The 21,820-nt window shown below is 43.2% G+C and overlaps 1 protein-coding gene and 1 long non-coding RNA gene across 14 annotated transcripts in view; one reads left to right on the top strand and one right to left on the bottom strand.

The window, feature by feature from the left end:
• Window positions 1-21,820, top strand: part of LOC110357763 (C2 calcium-dependent domain-containing protein 4C-like) — a 66,576-nt gene that overhangs the window by 29,979 nt on the left and 14,777 nt on the right. For 3 of the 13 annotated variants that reach the window (XM_005500998.4, XM_065076162.1, XM_065076164.1), the window contains one exon: window positions 251-1,693. The exons of 1 other annotated variant lie outside the window; for it this stretch is intronic. In XM_005500998.4, the coding sequence (XP_005501055.2) occupies window positions 306-1,601 (1,296 nt within the window). In that variant the 5' untranslated portion in view covers window positions 251-305 and the 3' untranslated portion in view covers window positions 1,602-1,693. Of the gene's footprint in view, window positions 1-250; window positions 1,694-6,091; window positions 9,937-18,160; window positions 18,540-19,213; window positions 19,279-21,288; window positions 21,809-21,820 lie in introns of those variants that run through there. 9 more of the 13 variants (XR_010475270.1, XR_010475265.1, XR_010475268.1 and 6 more) reach the window with 5 other exon arrangements.
• LOC135580504 (uncharacterized) lies at window positions 17,010-20,778 on the bottom strand. Its single transcript, XR_010475275.1, has 3 exons — window positions 19,630-20,778; window positions 19,407-19,533; window positions 17,010-18,167 (listed from the first exon to the last, which is right to left on the bottom strand). It is a non-coding gene; the product is annotated as an uncharacterized LOC135580504 (long non-coding RNA).

Genomic DNA, 21,820 nt, shown 5'->3' with positions numbered 1-21,820 from the left:
GGTTTATCAGAGAGGGACGCTTTCCCCGGCAGGGACTCGATGCTGTTTTATCTCTTTAGTGATTTAGTTCTGTTCTTGTGGAAAAATCCATTCTACTTTGCTAAAGACAGTGTGGAGGGCAGAGGCTGTTTTGAACCTGAGGATTGACTGGGCTTGTGCTAGTCCTGCCTTGAACAGCATCCTCCATGCTTTGCTCTGCTCAAGTGTGTCCAAGAAGGGTGATAATTTACTTTTGCATCTCTGTCTGCAGGTGGATTTGTACTTCAAGCTTTTCCCCTTTGAGGACCTCCTGGCAAGCTACAGTGATGTGGTTCTTGGAAAAGATCAGAGCATCAAATGAAAATGGAAACCTTCCTAGTTCTGCCTTTCTGGGACTGCCACCTGGCCAAAATCTGCCTGAAAAAGCTCGACTGAGGGCTGCTGCTTTTCCTAATGTGCTTACCCCTGACAGAATCCCTGAATTTTGCATTCCCCCCAGACTGACCAGCTCTGGCTCTGTTAAGGGCACTGGCTCCCAGGATGACAGCTCAGAGGATGCAGATCTTAATTCTTCTGATTACAGCCCCAGCATTTTGCCACATCTCATTCAGGTGGAAAGTGCTGAAGAGATTCCAGCCCTGGAGGAAGAAAGCACCAACTCGGACCCACAGTCCCAAGCAGCGCTCTCCCTGCCTCACTTTCCCAGAGCCCCCACTTCCTATGGCTTCTGCACTTTGCTGGAGAGTCCCCACACCAGGAGGAAAGAGTCCATCTTCCATGGTAATTCACATGGTGCTCTGCCCAGCTTGATGCTGTCTCGATCCAGAGCAAACACATTCAGTGGCAGAGGGACTAAGTCTAATCCCATTGCTATTAGCTTTGCTTCTGTGAAGCTGCCTCCCAAGCATCTCTCTCTGCACAGGCAAGGCGCCTGTGACAGTGATACTGCCTCTTCCAGCGACTCCTCTCCTTTCAGCTCTCCGCTTCTCAGCAGATCACCTCCCAGATCCTGCTCCCTGATCAAAACACAAAGTCAGGAGGGATTGCTCTGCCGAGCGCTGAAAGCCAAGAACAAATCCAGTGTGGCCAGGAACAATTCTCTCTCTACAGAGGAGAGCAGCTCCACTGATAACAGTCCCTGTGCCACCAGGCGGGCCTCAGAGGGGCTGCTTGCCATGCGGAGCTTTAGCATGTCCTGTTCTCCCATCCTTCCCCTGGACCTGACTCGCAGCCGGGAGAGACTAGTGGGAGAGAGGGCTGTGGTAATGGACAAGGGAGGCATGCTGAGGCTGTCAGCTGAGTACTGCTCAGAAAATGAAAGGCTGCGGATCCGCCTGATCAGTGCAGAGGGTTTATACGATGACTCTGTAGAGCCCAAAAACATAAACTGCTGCATCACCTTTGCCCTGGTGCCAGGGAAAACACAGAAGCAGAGAAGCACTGTTATAAAGAGAAGCAGAAATCCCATCTTCAATGAGGACTTCTTTTTTGATGGTATTGCAGAAGAAGAGCTTTACAGTCTCTCTATAAGGATGAAAGCATTGAATAAAGGGTGCAGTATGAAACGAGATTACACCTTAGGAGAACAGGAGTTGTCTCTAATGAGTATGTTTTCAGTATAACACTTCAAATGTTCAAACAGACTAATTTTGTCTTCTCAAAGTTTTCTACTAAATAAAGTTTGGGGTTGTTTTTGTTCTTTTTTTTTTAAGAATACTTCAAAGCACTGTGGTGTTTGGTATTAACCCCATGCTGTTGCGCCTTATTTTGCTGCTTAACACTTCAAACTCTGTGAGATATTTGCTGTTAAATTTAACAGGTGGCTGCTGAGCAGACCTTCTGCCTGTCTAGTAGGAGTGGAGGGCAGAAGGACAGGTTTGCCTTTAGGATAAAGGATTAGGCAGTTACTAAGTCAAAGCTGGCGTTGTCCGTGGCTTTCAGGGTGTGGAAGCCTTGTTTTTCACTCATTCCGGTCCCCAAGCAGGTACACAGAGCACAATGCACACCATAGGCACTGAACTCTTGCAGCTCCCAGGTACTACATCAGTTAAACAGACCATTTTGACAGCAGTCGTATATACAGAAATGGATGGTTTAGTGCCTCCTGTGTTCAGTGAGGAGGAGAGAGAGAAAGTTTGGGAATGAGCCCTTTTCCTACAACAGAGATGGAGGATTTGGACTCCCAAAGCAGGTTTAAGCTTGTGTTGAGGGTAATGTGACCAGCTGCCGAGCAGCAGCTAGAAATCACTGCAGACAGGGCTCTCTCCACAGACCTACACTATACACCACTCAACAGAGAGGTGACTCCTGCCTGGAGTCACTCTGCAGTGGGTGATGCTGTAGCACAGCTAGCATCTTCATTTACCTTCCCTTGCCATGGTTGATTTCACAGCTGTCAGAAGGAAGTTGCAAGTAATTGTCTTTTAGTCAGGAATGAACCCTGGAGCTATAACTCTCAGCTGTTCAGCTATCACATCCTTCCCAAAACTCAGGCAGATAGGATATGACACCTATATGGCAAAGGATAGTCTGGGATCTCTGGGTTGAATTCTTGCTTCAGCTAATGACTTACTGCATACCTTGTTCAAGTCATTGTGATAAAATTAGGATAAACTTTCTTGGTTCTCTACCAGCAAACAGTGAGTGGCTGAGGCACTTGTTTTGACACCATGGGAAACACAAAGGTGCAGAGCTCCTGCATGCTGGAGGCAATCTTCCCCTTCCCCTTCCTCTTCCTCTTCCCCTTCCCCTGCCCCTTCCTCTTCCTTTCTTTTTTTCTGCTGAGGTGGACTGGGAGCTAAGTAAAACACAAACTCATAGAAACTGCAGCTGTGCCAGTCGAAGGAGACAGAAACTGTCTTGGAAGTCCAGGCCTGTTGCTGCCTCCCTTGATTGAGTTGCAGTCTTCATTATGTGAAGGCAGATAAGCCTTAGTGGAGGAGCAATCCACACAGGCCTGGGGCACAGAAAAGGAAGGTTTTCTTCTGTTCCCTGTGAGGCTGTAGGAACAGGGCCTTGCTTGTGCCAAATCTACAGCTTAAATGCTCTTTCAAGAAGATTTCTAGCAGATCTGCCCCCTGCCCTATTCTGGCAAGAGTGTAACTGCCTGCAAATCATGGGACTGTTCATGTGAAGTCCTGGCATTGCTTGGCCACTGAATCACTTGATTCTGTTTCAGACTTAAGAACCCTAGGAAAGATCTTTTTTTCCCCTTTTCTAATAGCAGAAAAAGCCCAAAGGATGATAACTGTGACCACGAGTGCTCAGAAATGCCCACTGCTTATCCTTGATCCAGTGCACATGAGATGCTTCTAAAAACAGAATCCTTACACAAAGGACAACTTGCACAGGAGAATGGCCGGGTATATTCCCAGAAACTGGTTAAAATGGAATGGAATAGTAATCCCTTTGTGCTAAAAGAAAGAATGAAATGTGCTGACACACTGCACAGCTGGAGGTGACACACTGCACTGGTATCCTTGAATGTGGGCAAACTGACTATAGGGGAAACCTAAAGGAAGTGTGAAGAAGTGAGAAAGGTGACTTCGAGGAATAATCAGTAATTCTGAAAAAAATAAGCCTATTTAACTGGTTATTGCATGGGGTCTCCCAAAAGAAGGCAGGGGCTCCCTCTTCAGGCTCATCACTTGTCCACCATCACATTTTTAGTTCTTAGGACTTAGAGTCTCTTCTCAGGTATACACATGGAGAAAGAGGCTGAGATAATACAGAAGAGAAGTTACATGTGTCAGAGAATCATGTACAGTCACACTACAGCAGGTATCATCCATCTGCCCCGTGACACGGGCTGTGCCAGTGCTGTGCCGCAGGGACAGAACGATGGAACAGTTGAGACTGTATCAACCACCCTGAAAGCAGGGCCTGCTCCAGCACGTTGCCCAGGACCATGTCCAGTTGTATTTGAGTGTCTCCAAGGATGGAGACCCCACAATCTGCTTGGGAATCATGCTCCAGTGTTTTACCACCCTAACGGTAAAAAAGTTTTCTTTCTACATATGCAGAATTTCCTGTATTTTAGGTTTGCACTCATTGCCCCTTGTCCCATCACTGGATACCCCTGAGAAGAGCCTGGCTCTATTCTCTTCACTCTGTCCCATCAGATATTCATACACATGAATGAGATCTTCCCTGAGCCTTCTTTTCTGCAGGCTAATGGGCACAGTGTAGTAACTAGCATGAAAGAGAAGTGCTCATAAAGTCTCATCCTCCGTCAGGCAGGGAAGGAGTTCAGTCGTTAGAGAAAGACCTCCCTTCTTGTCATAGGAAAATAAGTTTTAGCTGGGCTCACCTAGTCAGGTATTCAAGGAACTGAAGGCTTCATTGTTGTTTGGAAGAAAACTAAGCTGTTTTTAAGGCTGTTTAAACAATGTTTTGTTTTTATTTTTGTCTGAGGAAGCCTCCTTACAGAAGTTTGATGACAGATGTGTGCTAAAAAGTGATTTGGTCATTCAGCAGAAAACTTGTAGATCTAATTCAAGGCAGAGTTTAAGCCTGGAAAGGACAACTGGACTTTGCCTGTGTTTCTCTGGTAAATAATGTAACTTCAGGTTTTTCTTGTAATCTACCTCTTTACGATAAGAACTTTGAATTAAGTGCCTGTTCAGCTACATTAGTCACACTCAGGACTAACTATGACTGTAGCACTAGAGAGAAAACAATTTCGTTGTCTCCCCCCATTTTAGTATGTGTTTTTATGTTTTGGTGCCTTTTGAGCTTTGGGGTGCTCCTTATCAGGGTGTTGTTCTTATTAGGAGTGCAAAGCCATAATACAATTTGAACACTTGAATTTACTTGAATATTAGAGGGCGTAGAACGTGTTTTCTTGTGCTTTTAGAGGTCAACTAAGCTGTAAGTGGTGAACTCATACGATGCTGCCTGTGCAGCAGCTGCTTTCTGAAAGCGTCAGCCTTATTGGGGCTATTACGTAAAACACCTGCATAAACAAACAAGAAGGCAACTGGATACTTCAGCCTGGAAAAACTCATGATGTCTCAATGCTCATATTAGAGTCAACAGCAAGAAGAAAATCCACCTCCTGGCATTAGCAAACAGCTAGTCACAGTAAAGAGATACTCTCTTCAGAAGCTTTCTGACCTTCTAAAATGCCGTGAAGATATGGTAAATGACTCAAGCAAAACTCCTGTTTTGGGGTGGTCTGATCAGCTGTGTTCAGTGGTGCTCACTGGTTGGAAGATCACATCTTAATTTCATTTTTAAAAAACCTGACAATTGTCAGAGGGAAAGAAGGTCTTCCTGCCAAGATCCTGGACTCATGTTTTGCTAAGCAAATATTATTTGTTTCGGCTGCACTGGGAGTAACTGCTTGTGCTGGACTTTTCAAACCCAGTTACTTTAACCATGCCCCTTTAATTTTGGACAAACATTACTGTAAAGCAAGTCTTACCTTTTCCTTTCCAGAAATCCGTGCAGGTTATACTCAAATACAGTTTGTGGGGTAAAATGCAATTCCTATAACTGTGCTGCTTCTCAGGTAAAGTTCAGGAATAATACCAAGGGAAGCAAATATCTATGACCTAAAAAGCCTAACAGCACAGACGTGTAGACTGGGGATTAGGCAGCACAGTGTTTGCTGTATCAAATTCCATTTATTGCACCACTTGTTCTAAGCTGTTCCCAGTTTCTCAGGCTGGCTCTGGGGAGGCACTGGTACTTCTGTTCCTGCAGCTTGGCTTTTTAGCCAACCACAGCGACTGTGGTTAAAGACCGAACACATGATGGGGCCTAATGGGGGAAACATTCTTCTAGTTTTTAGTGTAACTATTAATTGCTGTGGGGAGCTGCAGAAAGAACAGCTAGATGAAAATATAAATGTGCTAAAAGCCTATCTTTGGGTTGCTAAGCTACTTCCCGCAGGCTGGAGAAATCCGTGTAAATTGGATTGCTCAGCACAAGGACCTCCCTGCAGGATGCTGGCGAGGACATGCCACCGGCCGTGTGCCTCCTGGGCCATCTCCAGCAACTGCTGCCCGCTTCACAGATGGGCACTTATCCTGCATCTGGGTCTGAGACCTTCTGGCTTGCATAGGTGGCTGAGATGTTGGGCATGATATTTGGCCAAGGTAGGAAAGGTAATGAGTCACATCCATTGATAGCTTTTTGCAGCAGGATGTTTGATTAAAACAAACAGCAGACTTACGCTCACAAAATGAATGGCATAATTAGATGCTATCTGTTTTCCATCACTGTGTGCTCTGAACAAAAAAATGCATGTAAGATTAATGTGTGTATTTAAATGAGATGGCGTGTCAGTACAGACTTAGTGCTGATCACTGTCACTGCAATGTATTCTAATATAATTATTAATAGTGTCATAGAAGAAAATACTAAAATTATACTGAACAACCTGTCCTCACAGTAAAATGAAGTTTAGTGTTGCAGAGTGTCTATGAACTCTATACTCAGCCTGGCCTGTGCTCAGTGTCATGCTGCCTGCAGAGTGGGGAAAAGGGTGACATTCCTGTATATGGGCCTGTCGTGCCTCCATCAGGATTGCTGAGCAAGTTGTGTGTTTTGTACTGCTGGTTCTTTGCATTTAGGGGATTCTTATGAGAGGAAAAGAGCTTCCAGTAGCTTTTCGTGACTGTCAGGAACAGAAATGGCTACAGCCCAGGTTGCTGGTGGTATATGGTGACTGGGGTGAGGTAGTGGGAACTGAGCACAGTCCCAGAGATGAGAGGAAGGGTCCAACAAACAAGAGTGAGAAGAATTATCAGCCTGTTCTGCCTAGATACCACCACAGGTGACCAGACAGCTCTGTATTCTGATTTAATTGTTCCTTCTGCTATTACTTTTCTATTTGTGGCTGTAAATGTTCTAATGCTGCAAAATTAGCTATCCTCAGTGGTACAGTGAGAGCCTGACCTTGTCAAGCATTGCACGTACTAGACAGGAAAGCACTGAACAAGATTTTCCAGGTTGCTTCCTTTCTGTTAAATCTTAATGATTTATCTACTTGCATTTCTAAGCCTGTTCAGTGCAAATTGGGAAGCATTTGAAGGAGCACAAGGTGAGGGAGAAAGCTGGCTGATAAAACCTTCAAGTTGCTCCTTTTTAGTGCGAGGGCCAACCAAAGTTGTGGGTCTTCATTACATTGCTCTGTTGAAGTGTTATATACAGGGAAGCAAGTTACAAGGTACAGCCCATTCCTCGGTTGCTTGTAAGGAAGAGCTCTTCACTGTCTTGACATGATAGGTGAGAAAGACATTGGGAAAAGCACTCAGGTAAGAGGCTTATATTAAAGGTGCTCATTTTCTCATGTCCAGAGGCAAAGGATGAGAAGAGGTAGCTTAGAATGGCACTGCATGAATTCTCATGGTTATTTCTATCCTCCCTTTATGAAAGTGTGCAGTTCCAAAAGCTGAAACCATTTGACTTCAGTCTTTGCTCTGATTTTGATGTGTGTGTGTTTGGTTGGTTTTGGTTTGTTTTTGTGTGATGGTGTGGTTTTTTGTTTGTTTGTTTGGGTTTTTTTTGTTCATTTGTTTGGGGTTTTTTTGTCTGTTGGTTTGTGTGTGGTTTGTTTGTTTGTTTGTTTTTGGTCAAATGTTCCTGTGCTAACCGTTAGCTGTTTTCAGTGAGCAATAAACCTGAACTTAACATAGACAGCAGTAACAAATGCTATCTTGTAAAGCCAGAGATAAGCTTGTCTGAGGTTTCTCAGGTTTGACTAGATTATTTAGTTTATGTAATTGTGATTCTAGAAGATAGTTTGTAAGCATATATTACTTGACCCCTTCTGGCAGCCCAGTGCCTGTATCAGAGCTGTACCTGTCAGAATTGCTTTCTGCTGAGGTCCCAACCATTAAATGTTGCAGAAGGAGCTGGGTGCTGGGCACAGTTGGCTTTTGCAGTGCTGGATGCCAGAGCTACAGCTGAGCTGGGGGCCCCAGCACCGCTGCTGCATGTATTAAGCAGCGTGACAAAGGTTTGGTGTTAAAGATCGGCTCAGTACGACCTGCTGCCTGGCCTGTAAGGTCTTGCTGTGCTGAAGCTGAGACTAAACCCTGGAGTGGAAGCTGGGGGGAGGGGGTGGAAATCGCCTGATAAAACTTGTTACAGGGAAATAGCTCATGCTGAGTGTTGGCAAAAGCAGTGTCACCAATGATGAACAAGTGGCTATGGTAAATGCTCGCTTTCACACCTCTAATTAGCTTGCTGTCAAAGCTGATTCAAGCTAGTAATTGAGCTGTGCAGTTTTGGATCGGCTGTTCTATGGGGGGTGGAGGAGAGTCAAGCTTCCATGGATTATTTCTAAGTTATCTCCAATCATAGCTGTGGCTTTTCAGAGATGGGACCTAGGCTTGGTTAGCCCAGCTCTGTACTTGATATTCACTGCCTCAGATCCTGAAAGAGCTCAACAGGCTTTGAGCTCATCCCCTGTGGAGAGCAGGGCAGGGATGTCTCTACCTGAGCAGGCAGGAGGCACAAACCAGCGGGGTGTGTGTGATGTGCCCTGCCCCTCGGTGGGCTGCAGCCTCAAATCCAGTGATAACACCTGCTCAGTGTTGGTCTCTTGGCTTATTGCTGTGTGTAGGTACAGCTGCTTCTGCAGGAGTAGCTCAGCAGGGCAAGACCGTTGTGTTTGATGCCACAAGTGAGATGTCCTTGGAACTCCTGCCCCTTGTCTGCTCTCAGGGTACAGGGCTGGTGGAAATGAATGTCACCTCCACCAGGGAGTGTCCCTTTCTGAGGGGCTCAGAAGGTGCCACCTGGGAGATTTGTGTCCTGAGTTTTCCCAAACATGAGACCCAACTGTCATTTTTTTCAAAACCGAGTTAGAGTGAAATATAACCTAGCTGCAACCTGCATTTACAGGTTTCTGACATCCTGCGAGTTTGCTCAGTGGCTGTGTTTGTCCTGCTTGTATCGGTCAAGCGATGTAATTTCCTGAACTAGTGTGAATTGTCTAACTGACTTTTTGAAATGAATTTGCCTTAACAGTACAGGTCAAAATCTGGCTAAGGTTAGAAACAATGTTAGGAAACAGCATAAATTTATGAGAAGGTGCATGCATGTCGAGGGTTTAGATTGCTGATCAAGCAAGGGTAGGATTACTGATAAAGGAGTGTATATACACTAGAACTTATATTGTGCTTCCTAATTACCAAGTTTCCAGGTAAATACCTCTTTCCTCTCCCCTTGCCCAGAGGTAACCAGTTTGCTTGTACCTATGAAAGAGTTGTGGAGCAATAGCTGACCTTGTCAGCTAAGACAACAAAGTACCTGGCACATCCAGAGGTAAGTGGTGTTTGTCTGCCATGTGTGCTCCATCAGTGCCCAGGGACGGCTGGGTTGGGAGCAGAGGTGCTGTCAGGTGGGCTGCTGCAAAGGAGAATATCCAAGCAGGTGCAGCTGGCTCCAGAAATTTCTCCTCAGGGTGATTATCCCTGTGCCCTGACAGAGGCTTTAATGTTGAATGGCCCACAGGAGCAGAACACTCGAGAATTGTACGAATACAAAGGGAAACAAGGGGTTATTTAATCTCTGGGAACCGTTTTAAAGGTCAAAATGCTGCATACTCTTAGGGAAGTTACTGCAAGAATAACCGATAAAGTAGAAAACAAAAATGAGGGTATAGGAGTATCACTATGGAGCTAATCTGCTCCATTTGTTTGTATTTCCACTCGGTGCTTGTGTTGTATCCAGTCTTCAAATAGTGTTTGTTTACCACACAGTTCACTTTTTTTCTGGATAAGAACTCTTTCTTTTTTTTTTCTAAAGAAAACAGTCCTTGTTATGGCATTGACCGCTGAATTTTTGTCAACATGAGAGTCACAGAGTCGTTGAACCCAGAGATCAGATCCTGCTCAAAGCAGGATCAGCCACAGCGGGTTGCTCAGGGCCACGTCCACTTGGATTTTGAGTATCTCCAAAGGATGGAGGCTCTATGTGTCCTAGTGCTTGACCACCCCCAGGGTAAGAAGTTGTGGGGTTTTTCTCCTCTTCCTCCTCTTGTATTGTCTTATGTTCAAATGGAATTTCCTGTGTTTCAGTCTGTGCCCATTTCCTCTTGTCTGTTCTGATAGTACTGACAAGAGTCTGGCTCCGTTGTCTTTGCTTCCTCAAACCACACTTCCTTTGTTCCTTTTGTTTGATTTCACCTTCCAGATGCAGGAGACAACATTCCTGGATGCATTTTGCTTGTATCTTTTGCTAATACTAGAAATGTAATATAAGATGTCTTGCCCACCTTGTTGTTCTTAAATTACTGTAAATATCTGTGGTTTGATCCTGCTTACACTACATGCAAAGGGAATCTCAGAAGAGTGTCTTAAGTGTCAAGTTAAAAATGTTTAAACCCATGCAAGATGTAATGTCGTCAGTATAAAATGCAAGTGTTGGAAAACTAAGACAAGGCTTAAAACCTGAAAAGCTGAAAGCCTTAGACATTTACTTGTAAGAAATACTGCAATATTAAAGCTTCCTCTTCCATTATTTGCCTGTAATGCAGAACTTAATGTTTACAACTGAAATCCAAAATCAGTAAAGTGTGGCCCACCAGAGGAGTGCAAGGCAACCAATGGTCTCATTTCTTATTGAAAAGAGGCATCGTCCAACAATGGGGAACTAGAAAGTCTATAGAATAAAAAAGTACACAGATGGAATACAGCAGAGAGATGAATCAGGCTGGCACACTATACACTTACAAAAATCGCTGCTGGTGTCTGTTTGCATTCTATGGATAAGTCAGGAAAGATCTTGAGCTATTTGGGCTGTGGATTGCCGAGAGTTAAAATATTCAGAGCTACGATGGCAGGTGGTTCCAGTGATTAGCTGCAATGTATAACAAGAATAAAATGTAATAAAAAAATAAATGTAAATTTCTCCAAGTTGTGAACTTCTGATAGGCATAAATTTTTAGTATGTGTGATGCCCAACACTGAAAGACTTACTATCAGTTTCCTATGGAAATAAAAGTCCTATATGACTAGAGAATAAGGGTGGGTTGTAGAATTTGAATCAAGCTTTGTTAGGAAATAATATGCTTGCAGCCAGTAGGGACAAAATACTTTAAAAAGAAAGGTCTTAAACCAGTACCCACCCTCCAAAAATGGCCAGTGTAGTATATTTGTTGCTAGATTCTCAAATACTCTTTGTTATCTATGAGGAAACTAAAGCCCTGATCACTAAGATATGTGCCTAGAAGGATTTGAACTTCTGGGGCGTTGTTGATTAAGCTTAAAATAGTGTCTGAAAGCTGACTGTTGGTGATAACTGTGTGCGTGGTACCTGCAGGTGGTCAGCAGCTGCCTTCTCAGGGTGATTTGTCCAGTTTTGACAAGCCCTTAAACGAAACTGATGGAGATAAGTAGCAATTCATCTGGCACTTAAATTGAGTAAGTTTCACAATACAAACCGCTAAAGCTGAACAGGTAATACATTTGTGTTGGATTTCAGTAGTTTCTGCAGTGGCCAGCGAGAGCTCCCCTTTCCACAACTGCCTCATTTTACTTGTAACCAAGAAGTGACCTGCTCACGTGGGGAGTGCTGGGCAGCTGTACCTGCACATGCCACCACAGCAAATGTGCATGTTGTTGGCAAGCTGTTTTTTAATCACTTTGTGCAGTGTAACTGCGTGCTGTGTTCCCCTTTGGGCAGACAATGTCACTGGGTCAGGCGCAGCACTGGTATGATTGTAACAGAAGTATAACCCTTTAGACAAGCTGTAGGAGGGGATGTTCCCTGCCTCAGACACATGTGCAACATTCAATTCAGGGTAATAATACACAAAACCAGCTTCCTGTAGGACCGGTATTTCTCACCTGTACCAGTCAAATTACTTGCTTGCTTTCCTAACAGTGAAAATAAATGGACCGATACATTGCTTGAGGGGAATCTTGCCCACGTATTGCTTGATTTGCTAAATGAGATACTGGTATCTGCAGCCTCTTCTCTTTTTGAATTGCAAATGAGGCTTTGAGGGGAAACAGCACAGGAAGCTAAAGACAGAAATAGTCTAAGAAGCCACGCTTTGCTCTCTTTTGTAAGGCTTCCCACAAGAATCTTACTGGAGGGGTGGATTGTCCTGTCTGTATCTAATCTTAGAGCCCAGCTAGGGGAGCCCAAATGGCAGTTTCGGGAGGGAACTGCTCCAGAGATGTGTTTCTGTAGATGGTAAAGGAGCCCCGCAGCTGTCAGTGAGCAACAGCCCACCCTGAGGCTGGGGAGAGGAAAGGAAGCCCAGACTGCACAGGCTGCTCCTTGGTGTGCCTGTGAGGGTTACATGGCAAAGAGGGAGTCACTTGAGGGAAAAACAACTGCATTGCTTATAATAACCCAATAAAGTGTCTCTGCAAGACACTTACATGTGCCGTTTTTGGCTCTGGTTCTGCAGCCTGCAGACACTTATCACTCAATTACTGCCAAGAGAGACAGAAACAAGTAAATCTAATCTGATTCAGACCATGTCTGTATGAGGTAGATAAATGCTGTCATTAAATCAGTGTAGGGGGTGATCACAGCAGAAAGCTTGAGAGTGAGGGTACAGCTCTGTGTTCAGCCCTACCTGTCCCTTTCATGTCATCTTTGGGTGTTCTAGGCAAGATGTTTCTTTTTAGAGTACCGTGGGACAAAAGTTGTGCTGCAAATAATGCTCCTGAGAGAAATACAATAATTTGTAACACAACTACAATTAACTACTGTTCTGGCCACAAACCTCTTTTTTAAAATCCTGACTTAGGAAAATAAGAATATTCACCTGAGAAGTACAGCTGCAATGGGATTGCTGCAGGGGGCTTTAAGTTGCACCATCTGCTTGAAAAACTTGAAAACCAATTGCAGATTTCAGAACTGATGGTTTGTACATCAAAAGAAACCCCGAGCCTTGCTTAAAACTCCTCAACTTTCACATGCTAGAGGCAGCAAAGTTTATTCAAGGTGAGAGTCTAGAATCATATCTCTTCTTTGCACTCATTTCACAGAAAAGTGCAGAGCTTCACCTGAGGGTGCTGCCATCTACGAACTGCACAACATGCATGGCCATTCTTAGCAAAGGCTCCTGCTTTAATGCAAAGAAAAAAGCAGGAGAAAATAAATTAAGTAGTTAAGTCTCAAAGTGTCACCTTTGTGGAACCCACTGAATTGTGACCTTAACCTCTTGAAATCACCCAGTAAACTTCAGATCAGAATAACATTGCTTCATTTGACCATTTACTAAAACCAGCTGGTGTATTGGTAGATCAGGCTGTTATCAAGTGGCATCTTCTGCAGGCTATTAAAATATGTGAATGTTTCTCTGCTTTGCTCCTTGCTGCTTAGAGAAACTTGCTCCTTTTGGAACACGTTATCTGCATAGTTTAAAATATCTACATTTTAAAGCTGACTTGACTGTTTTAATTTTGCATCTTGGCGATCTTGTGCCATCAATTCTGCTCAATTTGTTACCGATTTTATCCATTTGATAGTTCTAGGGAGCAAAATCCCCTTCTGGTGAACATCCCATGCTGCTGGGCTGGGGTCAGGCTGTGCTGCAGCTGGGACAAGCCCTCTGTGCGTGGCCAGCCCAGTGCTCTCCAGGGGACACTGAGTGGCTCCCAAGTGTGGCCGTTGTTGCCCTTTGGGATGTAATGGGAGCTGCTCTTGAAGGATTAGCAGGCAGGCTTACAAGCAATGGCTACTAATTTAAATTATTTATAATAAACAGAAAATGCTGTTGAGAAGCTGGTAGTTATTTCAAGGGTAAATTCTGTGATGATATAGCTGAGTTGCAGTGCAGAGTCTTCCCTAATGTATTATTAGCTGATACATTGCTCTTTATTAGCTGTCACTGTTTCAAAGGTAAGTCCCCTTAAATCTTTGTCTCAGAATTTTAGCGCATCACTTCCCTGTTTTGTTTTTTTCTGGCTGTTCTCTCCTGGAAATGATTGTCTTTTTCCATCTCCCTCCTTTGCATACAGTACACCCTTCTTTTCTCCCTAGTGTGTCCTCTGTCAAAAATCTGACAAAAATCAGCTGATCACCTGTTTTACCTCACTGTTCTGCACATCTCCACCTCCCTGCCCTCTCCTAAGTTTCCTGCCTCTTTGCAAGGGCTTTATTTACCTTGGGCAAGCAGTCTTTTCTCCAGAACTACAAAGTTCTAGATAATGTGTTTTTCCACTTGGACTACTAAAACTGGGTCATTTCCAATTCTGATATGGAGCTGATGTTGTGCCTTGTAAGGGGTACAGCTTAGCACTGACATCACTTATCTCCTGTTTCCAGTGGGTGATTCAATCCAAAGAATCAACTCGCAATATCTGAGCACCTGCAGTAAAACCCAAAGTGTGAGCTTCACTGCAGATCTTTGTTGATTTATTTAAACCTAAAACTACAGGTCAAGGGTAATATTGCTACACAGTAACATAGCCTAGTTACTGTAGTGCTTTTATTGGCAACATCATACTTTTTACATTGAAGATAGCCTCAAAAGTCAAAACATTATTCCTTTTACTAATGGTTGCACTGACGTGCACACAAACCGAAAAAGTAATACTTAATGTCGAATGTTTCAAGCTATTATTAGTATATTATATAGTACATATATTAATATACTAATATGACATATAATTAGTATAGATATTAATATATTAATATAACACATATTGATATATATATTAAAATATTGATATATTATTATCTCTGGACATGTAAACTGTTGCACAGACCCTGAGCAAAGTGAAAGGGCTGGCTGATGGAGAAGAGGCGATTGCCTTGGGTGCTGCTGTTACCCCCTGGGCTCTCCAGCCTCCCTGGGAACAACACAGCACACAACAGCTGCCTTGGGCTTTGTTTTTTCCCCTCCTGGGCCACTCTTTGCCAGAGCAGGCAGTGGCTGCTGTCACGGACACCCGTCTGCTTCGCCCCTGTCTACAGCCAGCATGGACTCCATTCAAATATTTCCAGCATCATGTTTGTTACAGCTTATTTTGTGTTTTAGTTGTAAAGATAAGAGATGGACTCATTCCTGATAAACCCTTTGACCCTCAGCGTCTCCAAGGCTGGCATCTCCCTTCCTTAAAGTACGTTGATGAAAAAAGAAAGTGGACAAGGCTGCAGGAAGGTTTGCCCCGCTCATAGCTTACCGTGCACAGCATGGGGTTCAGCCATGGTCCGTTTCTCTGCTCCTTATTCTTAACTTAACAAGATTTTTGATTGCATAGGCTGCAGGACTAAGGGCTTGAAGGATGAAAAGACTTGCAGTATGTGATAAAAACATACATCAGTTAAAGTAGGTTATATAAAAAAATAAACTCATGTTTTGTCTGCACTTGGAAACCATTGCTGTCTAAATAGAATCGAATCAGCTTCAAAGCAAGAAAGGATAAAAAAATTCTGACATATACATGCAGATTTTCATCCCATTCTTTATATATACACATTTTTTTCCCCTAGTCACCAAAACTGACTGTCCTTTGAATGGCTGAGGGGGATAAACGCCCTTTTTAAAAAAGTCTCTCTTTCTTATTTGCTTTGTTTTGCTATAGCAGGGAAGAAACACTTTTTCTTGTAATTGCAGTGCTGTTTATGATCCTGGTTATTGAATTTAATTTGCAATAAGGCTTTGAGAAGCAACTTAGAAAAAAGTAGTCTCTTGATTTTGAGCTCTTGGGTAGCTAGGACCTGTTAAATAGGTCAGTATGTTTTGTGTTTTGCTTGAGGGTTCTGTAATGAGGTTCTTGTCTCTCAGATACAAGCACAGAAAAGTCATTGTTGTTACTTAGCTTTTGGGTTTATTTTCTGCAGCACTTTCCTAAATTCATTTTCTTTCTTCAAGATAATTTGAAATGTGTAATCCAGAGTGACAGCAGTTGAAAAGTGAAGACAGGAGTTGTTTAATGTTTTTCTGAAGAGTGACTCTGAACCCTCATTTCAAAGCAATTTACTAGATAAACATACATTATGATATTGTACATGTGATACAGCGAAGTCTGAAAAGAAGCTTTTGCCCTGGTGTCCTGGTTTTGGATATCAGAAGAGAAAATTCTTCTTATTAAGCTCTCAAATATACGAGGCCTATAGCTACCATGGAAGTAACTTTTCTTTTTTCAAAAAAAAACCAGACAGAACTGCGTTAGTGGTAGCGGCTTTAAGAACTATACTCCTGCGTGTAACAGGAGAGGAAGTTTATCCCCTTCTCCCTGCTTTCCTCTGATATGGTTCAGCCTTCTCCACCTGCCACAGTGTGCCCTCCTCTTCATCCCCATTTCACTATGTGACAGTTATTCGAGGGACCCTTCAGATGTTTGCTATAGGCAGAAAAACAGTAATCTGAAGTTGACATCTCTGTTTGTGGACTTAAGTGGATAAATCAGGCTGAGTAACCTGAAAATTATGCTATTTTCATCTATCATGTTGTACAATTGTCAGATAAGGGAAAGTGGTGTGTATGTGCCATAGGTGTCCCAAGAAAATATAGGTATAATAGCAACAACAACAGAAATCTAGGTCTATTGAGGGGAGGCTTGGGCATGAAATATCTCCAAGTAAAATACTTGGGAACAATTTTCTAAAACAGCTAATGAGAAAAAGATTGTTTTCTAGTGGATACATCATAAGGAAAGCTGGGGATCAACCCCAGTTTGAATTCATGTTTAATGACATGAACATTTTGGGCTACGCAAAGCTACAGAATTGTCACCTAAGTGCCTCAACATTGCCCTGATGACTGGTGTTGAAACTGTGAGCAACAATTTTCTGCTTTGGAAAGAGCTGGCAACACACTGCAGCTTGGCTTGTTAGTGATGTTCTTATGCATTGAGTAGTGGTAGGTGCTGGGAGACTTGTTGGATACATAAATGTGGTTAAACTAACACAGGCATGTGCTATGAGAATTTCTGTTAGATGCAAAAGGAGGAGAGATAATAAGATGTAAATTAAAAGGAGAGAGAAATCCAGCACATCCCACAAAGCTCTAGTCCTACAGGTTTCTTCTACACCATGTCTACTTCAAAGTCACAGAAATAAAAACAGTAACAAAATCCACTGACTGAGCAGAACTTGCTCAGGTATATGAAGAAGAAAACATCTAATGAGGAAAACTAGTGATAATAAAGTACAACTTAAACCACAGTTATTGACTTCCTAATTTAATGAAGCATTGTACCTTATTGGAACAAGTGGTCTGTGCAATAGAAAAGAAGTTGAGGAAATAAAATAAGGTCTCCTTACATCTCCACTGAATTTAAAGAAGAAAGGTGCTGGAGGGGCTGATTAATGATGTGCCTTCATCACGTTTTGTGGTGTTGGTTGTTTGTGGCATGTGGTGGTGTTGTTTTGTGCTGTTTTTTCCTTTCTCTTCCCTCCTCTACCCCCTCTCCCGCCCCCGTCTCCACTTTCCAAGCCTCTCTATACTGGCACCCATAAATGTTTTGCATATTAATTACTGATAAATCCAACAGAATTCTCCTCTGTACCTGTGAGTGGGAAGCACACAGTCTCTGCATCCCTGCTCAGTGTTTGTGGAAGCAGATTCATAATTGATGCTGCTGCTGAATAAGTCCAGGAACTAGTGCGTTGTCATGATTAATTTAACAAAGTGTACTTAGAAATGACACCACAAGTAACAGCTAATAGCATGTTGTTTCACTCTTGTAAGCACATAATAGATGTTACTTTTAAGGAAGAACAAAGGAACAAAAGCCTGGTTTTCCAAGTCAGTCTGACAGATAAAATGGGAGGTTGCATATTTCTGACTTTTCCCACATTGGTACATAATTGCTCAGGTGTTGTGTCAACTGCTTGAAAAAGCTTTGGCCTGCAAAGGAGAGGGTGACAGCTTCCCCCCAGCCCTGTGCAAGATCAGAGATTGAAGATCAGTTTAATGTATAATCAGGATGAAGGCTTACCTCATTCGTGAGCCCACAGTGGTACAGACATCACCGACCAGACTGCCAGTACCACTGGGCTTACGTGGGATATTTTAACCATTGCATCACACCTGGGATGCAGTATTCTGTCCCCTGTGCACCCTGATCAAAGGTGTCCAAGAGCACTTGGCAACCATATCTATGTGCCTGTCAGCCACTTAACTCCACGAACTGTTGATGTTTCTTGGTGCAGCTTTGACTTAGCAAATAGGTTCTTGAGGGAAGGCTGGCAAAACACTTTGGTTCAGCAGCTCTGCAGTTGACTTCCCAGACTGCAGCAAAACTGTCGAACCATTGGACCTGCCACATAAACGAATAAAGTTGATATACAACTGCTTTTAACCTGTAATTTAGTGTTTTTGTGGGGGAAATTGCCGAATCCTCATTTCACGTAAACAGATATGTGAGTCATTACAGCTGAGTGTGTTTATTGTACGTGGCAGTTCTTTTCAAAACACACATGTTTAAACAGATGGCTTATGTTGACTATTAATGCAGTTCCTGCAATTAAGTTCAGTCTGAACGAACTAGACAGAGACTGACATTCTATTGACATCAAAGCTGGTGTATTGCATCTTCTCCTTATGAATGTTCAAATTCAGATCTGCTACTACAGCCTTACTGAAATGTCAACTGTGATAAGTCACGATGGAACCAAAGAGGAGAGATAAGGTACTGGGCTGTTTTGTGCTGTTTTTACTAATTTACTTTCTGACTGGGATTTACTCTTTGCATATTCATGCTGTTGAATTTTAATGGTGAAAGTCCACATTTGAGCAAATTACTGTAAATAAACATAGCAGTAGGGTGAAACTTGGCTCTCTGCCTCTATAGATGTGGTGGGCTCACAGCAGGGGCAAGCTAACTTCCACCATTCAGGGAACCCAAATGCATGGTGGTGCTGTGCTCTGCTCACCGTGCTGCCCACTCAAGCAGCTGCATGGCCCACAAATGCTGCTCTCACGTTATGGTCCTGCAGGCAAGGCAGCTGTGCCGGAAAATAGGAATGGCCACATAGATGGTGAAAGTCAAAACTCCTCGAGTGCAGCGTTGTGTTAGTGCAGGACATCACAACGGTGACTGGCAAAGGAGTGTGAGAGCAGCTCGGATGACAGAGCCCACGCTACAGAGCTGAGGCTGCCTTGGGGCTTCCTGACCTGCAGCTCATTTTATGGTGTTTAATAGTGCCTGACAAGTTTCTCCTCTAAGATTTTGTTGCAGAGCTTTTACAAATGATGTAAGTGTACATTCCTGTTGCAAAGTGTTTTATACCTTAGCTGTGTATTATGTGAAAAACTGTCTCGCCTTCTTTGAACTTGCTACTAAGTTAGTTCAATTATCTACAGGTCTTGCATTGGAAGAAACACTGAATGGTTGTTCCCTATTCAGTCTTTATGTCACCCGTGATTTTGTAAGTCTATTCTATCATCTGACGTGTTTTACAGCCTGAGGAGTTCTGTGCTAGTTCTGATACGGAAGGAGTTTTTCTATCTTTCTTTATCCCTTTTTCCTCTATTACCTCATCAGTATTTTACTTACCTATCATAGTACTTTCCAGAACGACTTCTGCAGCAGTTGGCCCTGAAGCTGGAGTCTTATAGCTGCATTTGGGCAAAGAGGGTCTCCAGCCCCCTGCGACCTGTTTTGTGGATGTTGTTTGTAGCTTCTGGAGTGACAAAGAAGAACAGGTTTGGTTAGGCTTAGTGGAGCAGCTGTTTAAAACAGTTTAACAAGCATGCCATGTCTATTAGATAGTGCTTACCTTTTCCTCCTTTCTTGGTACTCTCCTAAAGTACATTTCATCTTCTGCTACTTCTTTTATTATATTCTTAACTCAAATTTAGTAGTAGGAAAAACCGCCACAACATACATTTCACACGGCTTTGGGCAGAGTTGTTTTCAAATGTCCTTTCATTATTCAGTAGCAACTTTGTAAATGGGCATCCATGGGAGTAGCTTTGCTACCGCACCAAGCCGTGGAGTAGTTACGCTGCTTTGGTATCTGCCCCAGCAGGGCCTGTGACACACATTCCTGGAAGATCTCCCAGTGTCACTGCACGATGCTGGACAAGGCTGAGATTGAAGCAGAACAAGCTCCCTTTATTCCCAAGTCTGGCGCACGTTCAGTGCTGCAGGGCAGTGAAATGCTGCCGCTGTGCTCAAATACCACTGTCTAGGGGAGGAGAGAGCTTATTTTCAGCCACGCTAATGTGAATACCCAGACAGCCATATCCAACAATCTAATTAAGCCTGGACGGGAAACTTGATATCTACAACCTAAAAAACGACCAATCATCCTTCTTTGAATGGTCATTGCTGGAATTAAAAAGAAACCCACAACATTTCTGGGAAAGTCTTAGGAAAGCTCTTTCCGGAACAATATGCAGGGCTTAAATTTCTTCCAATTTGTTTTTGACTAGCTTTAACAGAATTTACACAAGAATAAAAGGGACAACTCTATCTCCCATTACATGAAGTCTGTAAGCTTTAACTTCAGTGAATATGCTATAATAACTGTGAGCTTTACAGAGTTATTATTCCAGCACTCGAGAATAGTGTTCTGTAAAAAGCAAACCAAAACCAAACCCACAAATAACCCCAACCAACCAACCAACCAAGAAGCAAAATCCTAACTCGAACACAACACATCCCCTTTCCGCCCCCTCAAAACCAACCCCATCCTTTCAGAAAGCCAGTGAAATAGCCTGGCTGTAGTAGATTTACTCTCTAGAAAGCGACAGTTAGCTTTTGAGTTGACAGGGAGCTCCAGGAAGGAAGTCTTAGACCCACAGGGACGAACAGCCTGGATGTTTTCCAGTAAGGGGTAACTAGAGCAACCAGCAGGCATGGCTATTAGCTCTCCACAGAAAGAGGGGAGTAAACTTTAAGTCGTGCTGCAGCTTGATTAAATATTTGTGAAGCTGATTTAATGTCCTTTCACCAAGTGAACGTATAATGGTCTAAGCAGCTGTATAAAAATAACCTACAAAATCAGTTTCTTTTTATAACTTTTGTTGAAAAGTGGCTCCAAAGCAGTACATGTAATGCATAGATACCAGAAAAGTCAGGCAGCTAATTATAAATGAAGCTCATAATGCCAGTTATTCAGGCTGTTTGACACTTCTTGTCATTAGAGCTGGATTTCAGTCATTTGTAACTTTGTCAATTTATAAGCACTTGACCTCATGTTTTCTACCCTGAATATTAACTTCAGGCTGTATTTTAGTGAGAAACATTGATCAAAAGGCACATCCTTCTTTAAGGATGAAGTTTAGGAATGAGATCTTGGTTTTTAATTCTTGTCTCCAAAGGCCTGGAAAAATGATTCAAATACAGCATTTGCATGGCTCATGCAGCAGGGATAGACTTCTTGGTGTTCTCATGCAAGCTAGAAACCTTTGAATTGTAATTGGCACATGGTCCACGAAGACTTAGATCTTAGTTGCTAAAATCTCAGTATGTCTTTTCTGTTTTGTGCATGCTTGATGAAATTAGTTTTTCTTGGTTTTGATCAAGCTGTGGATGCACTCTAATGAGTAATTAAGCCTGATTCAGCCCATTAATTCAAGAAAGGCCAGACTTTCTTCATCAAAGCTGTCCTGGCCCCAGCACAGAGCTTGTCTTTTTATGCTCACAGTGATCTTCCTGCTAGAACGGAATGGACGGGTGAGAAGAAGGAGGAGTGAAGGCCGAGGGGAGGGAGGGGTGACTTGAGGGAGCCAGCAGGACATGGCAGCTCTTGGAACAAGTGGGTGATGACACTAGGAAGATGGTGGTGGCTGCTGGAGACCAGCCCAGCTGGCCAAGGAGCCAGCAGGAAAACAGCTCAACAAACTGGGGCTCTGAGAAAACAAAGGAAAAGAGGAACAGGGAAGAGAGCCAAACAGGAGAAGAGGCAAAGCAATGGAGATCTGGGAGGGACCGTAGCTACAAGAGTCAAAGTAAGGAAACAA

Source organism: Columba livia, chromosome 11 (genome assembly GCF_036013475.1).
Source record: "Columba livia isolate bColLiv1 breed racing homer chromosome 11, bColLiv1.pat.W.v2, whole genome shotgun sequence".
In the NCBI taxonomy this organism is placed as follows: Eukaryota; Metazoa; Chordata; class Aves; order Columbiformes; family Columbidae; genus Columba; species Columba livia.
Note: the sequence above shows the minus strand (reverse complement) of the source record. Positions and strands in the feature narration are given on the sequence as shown.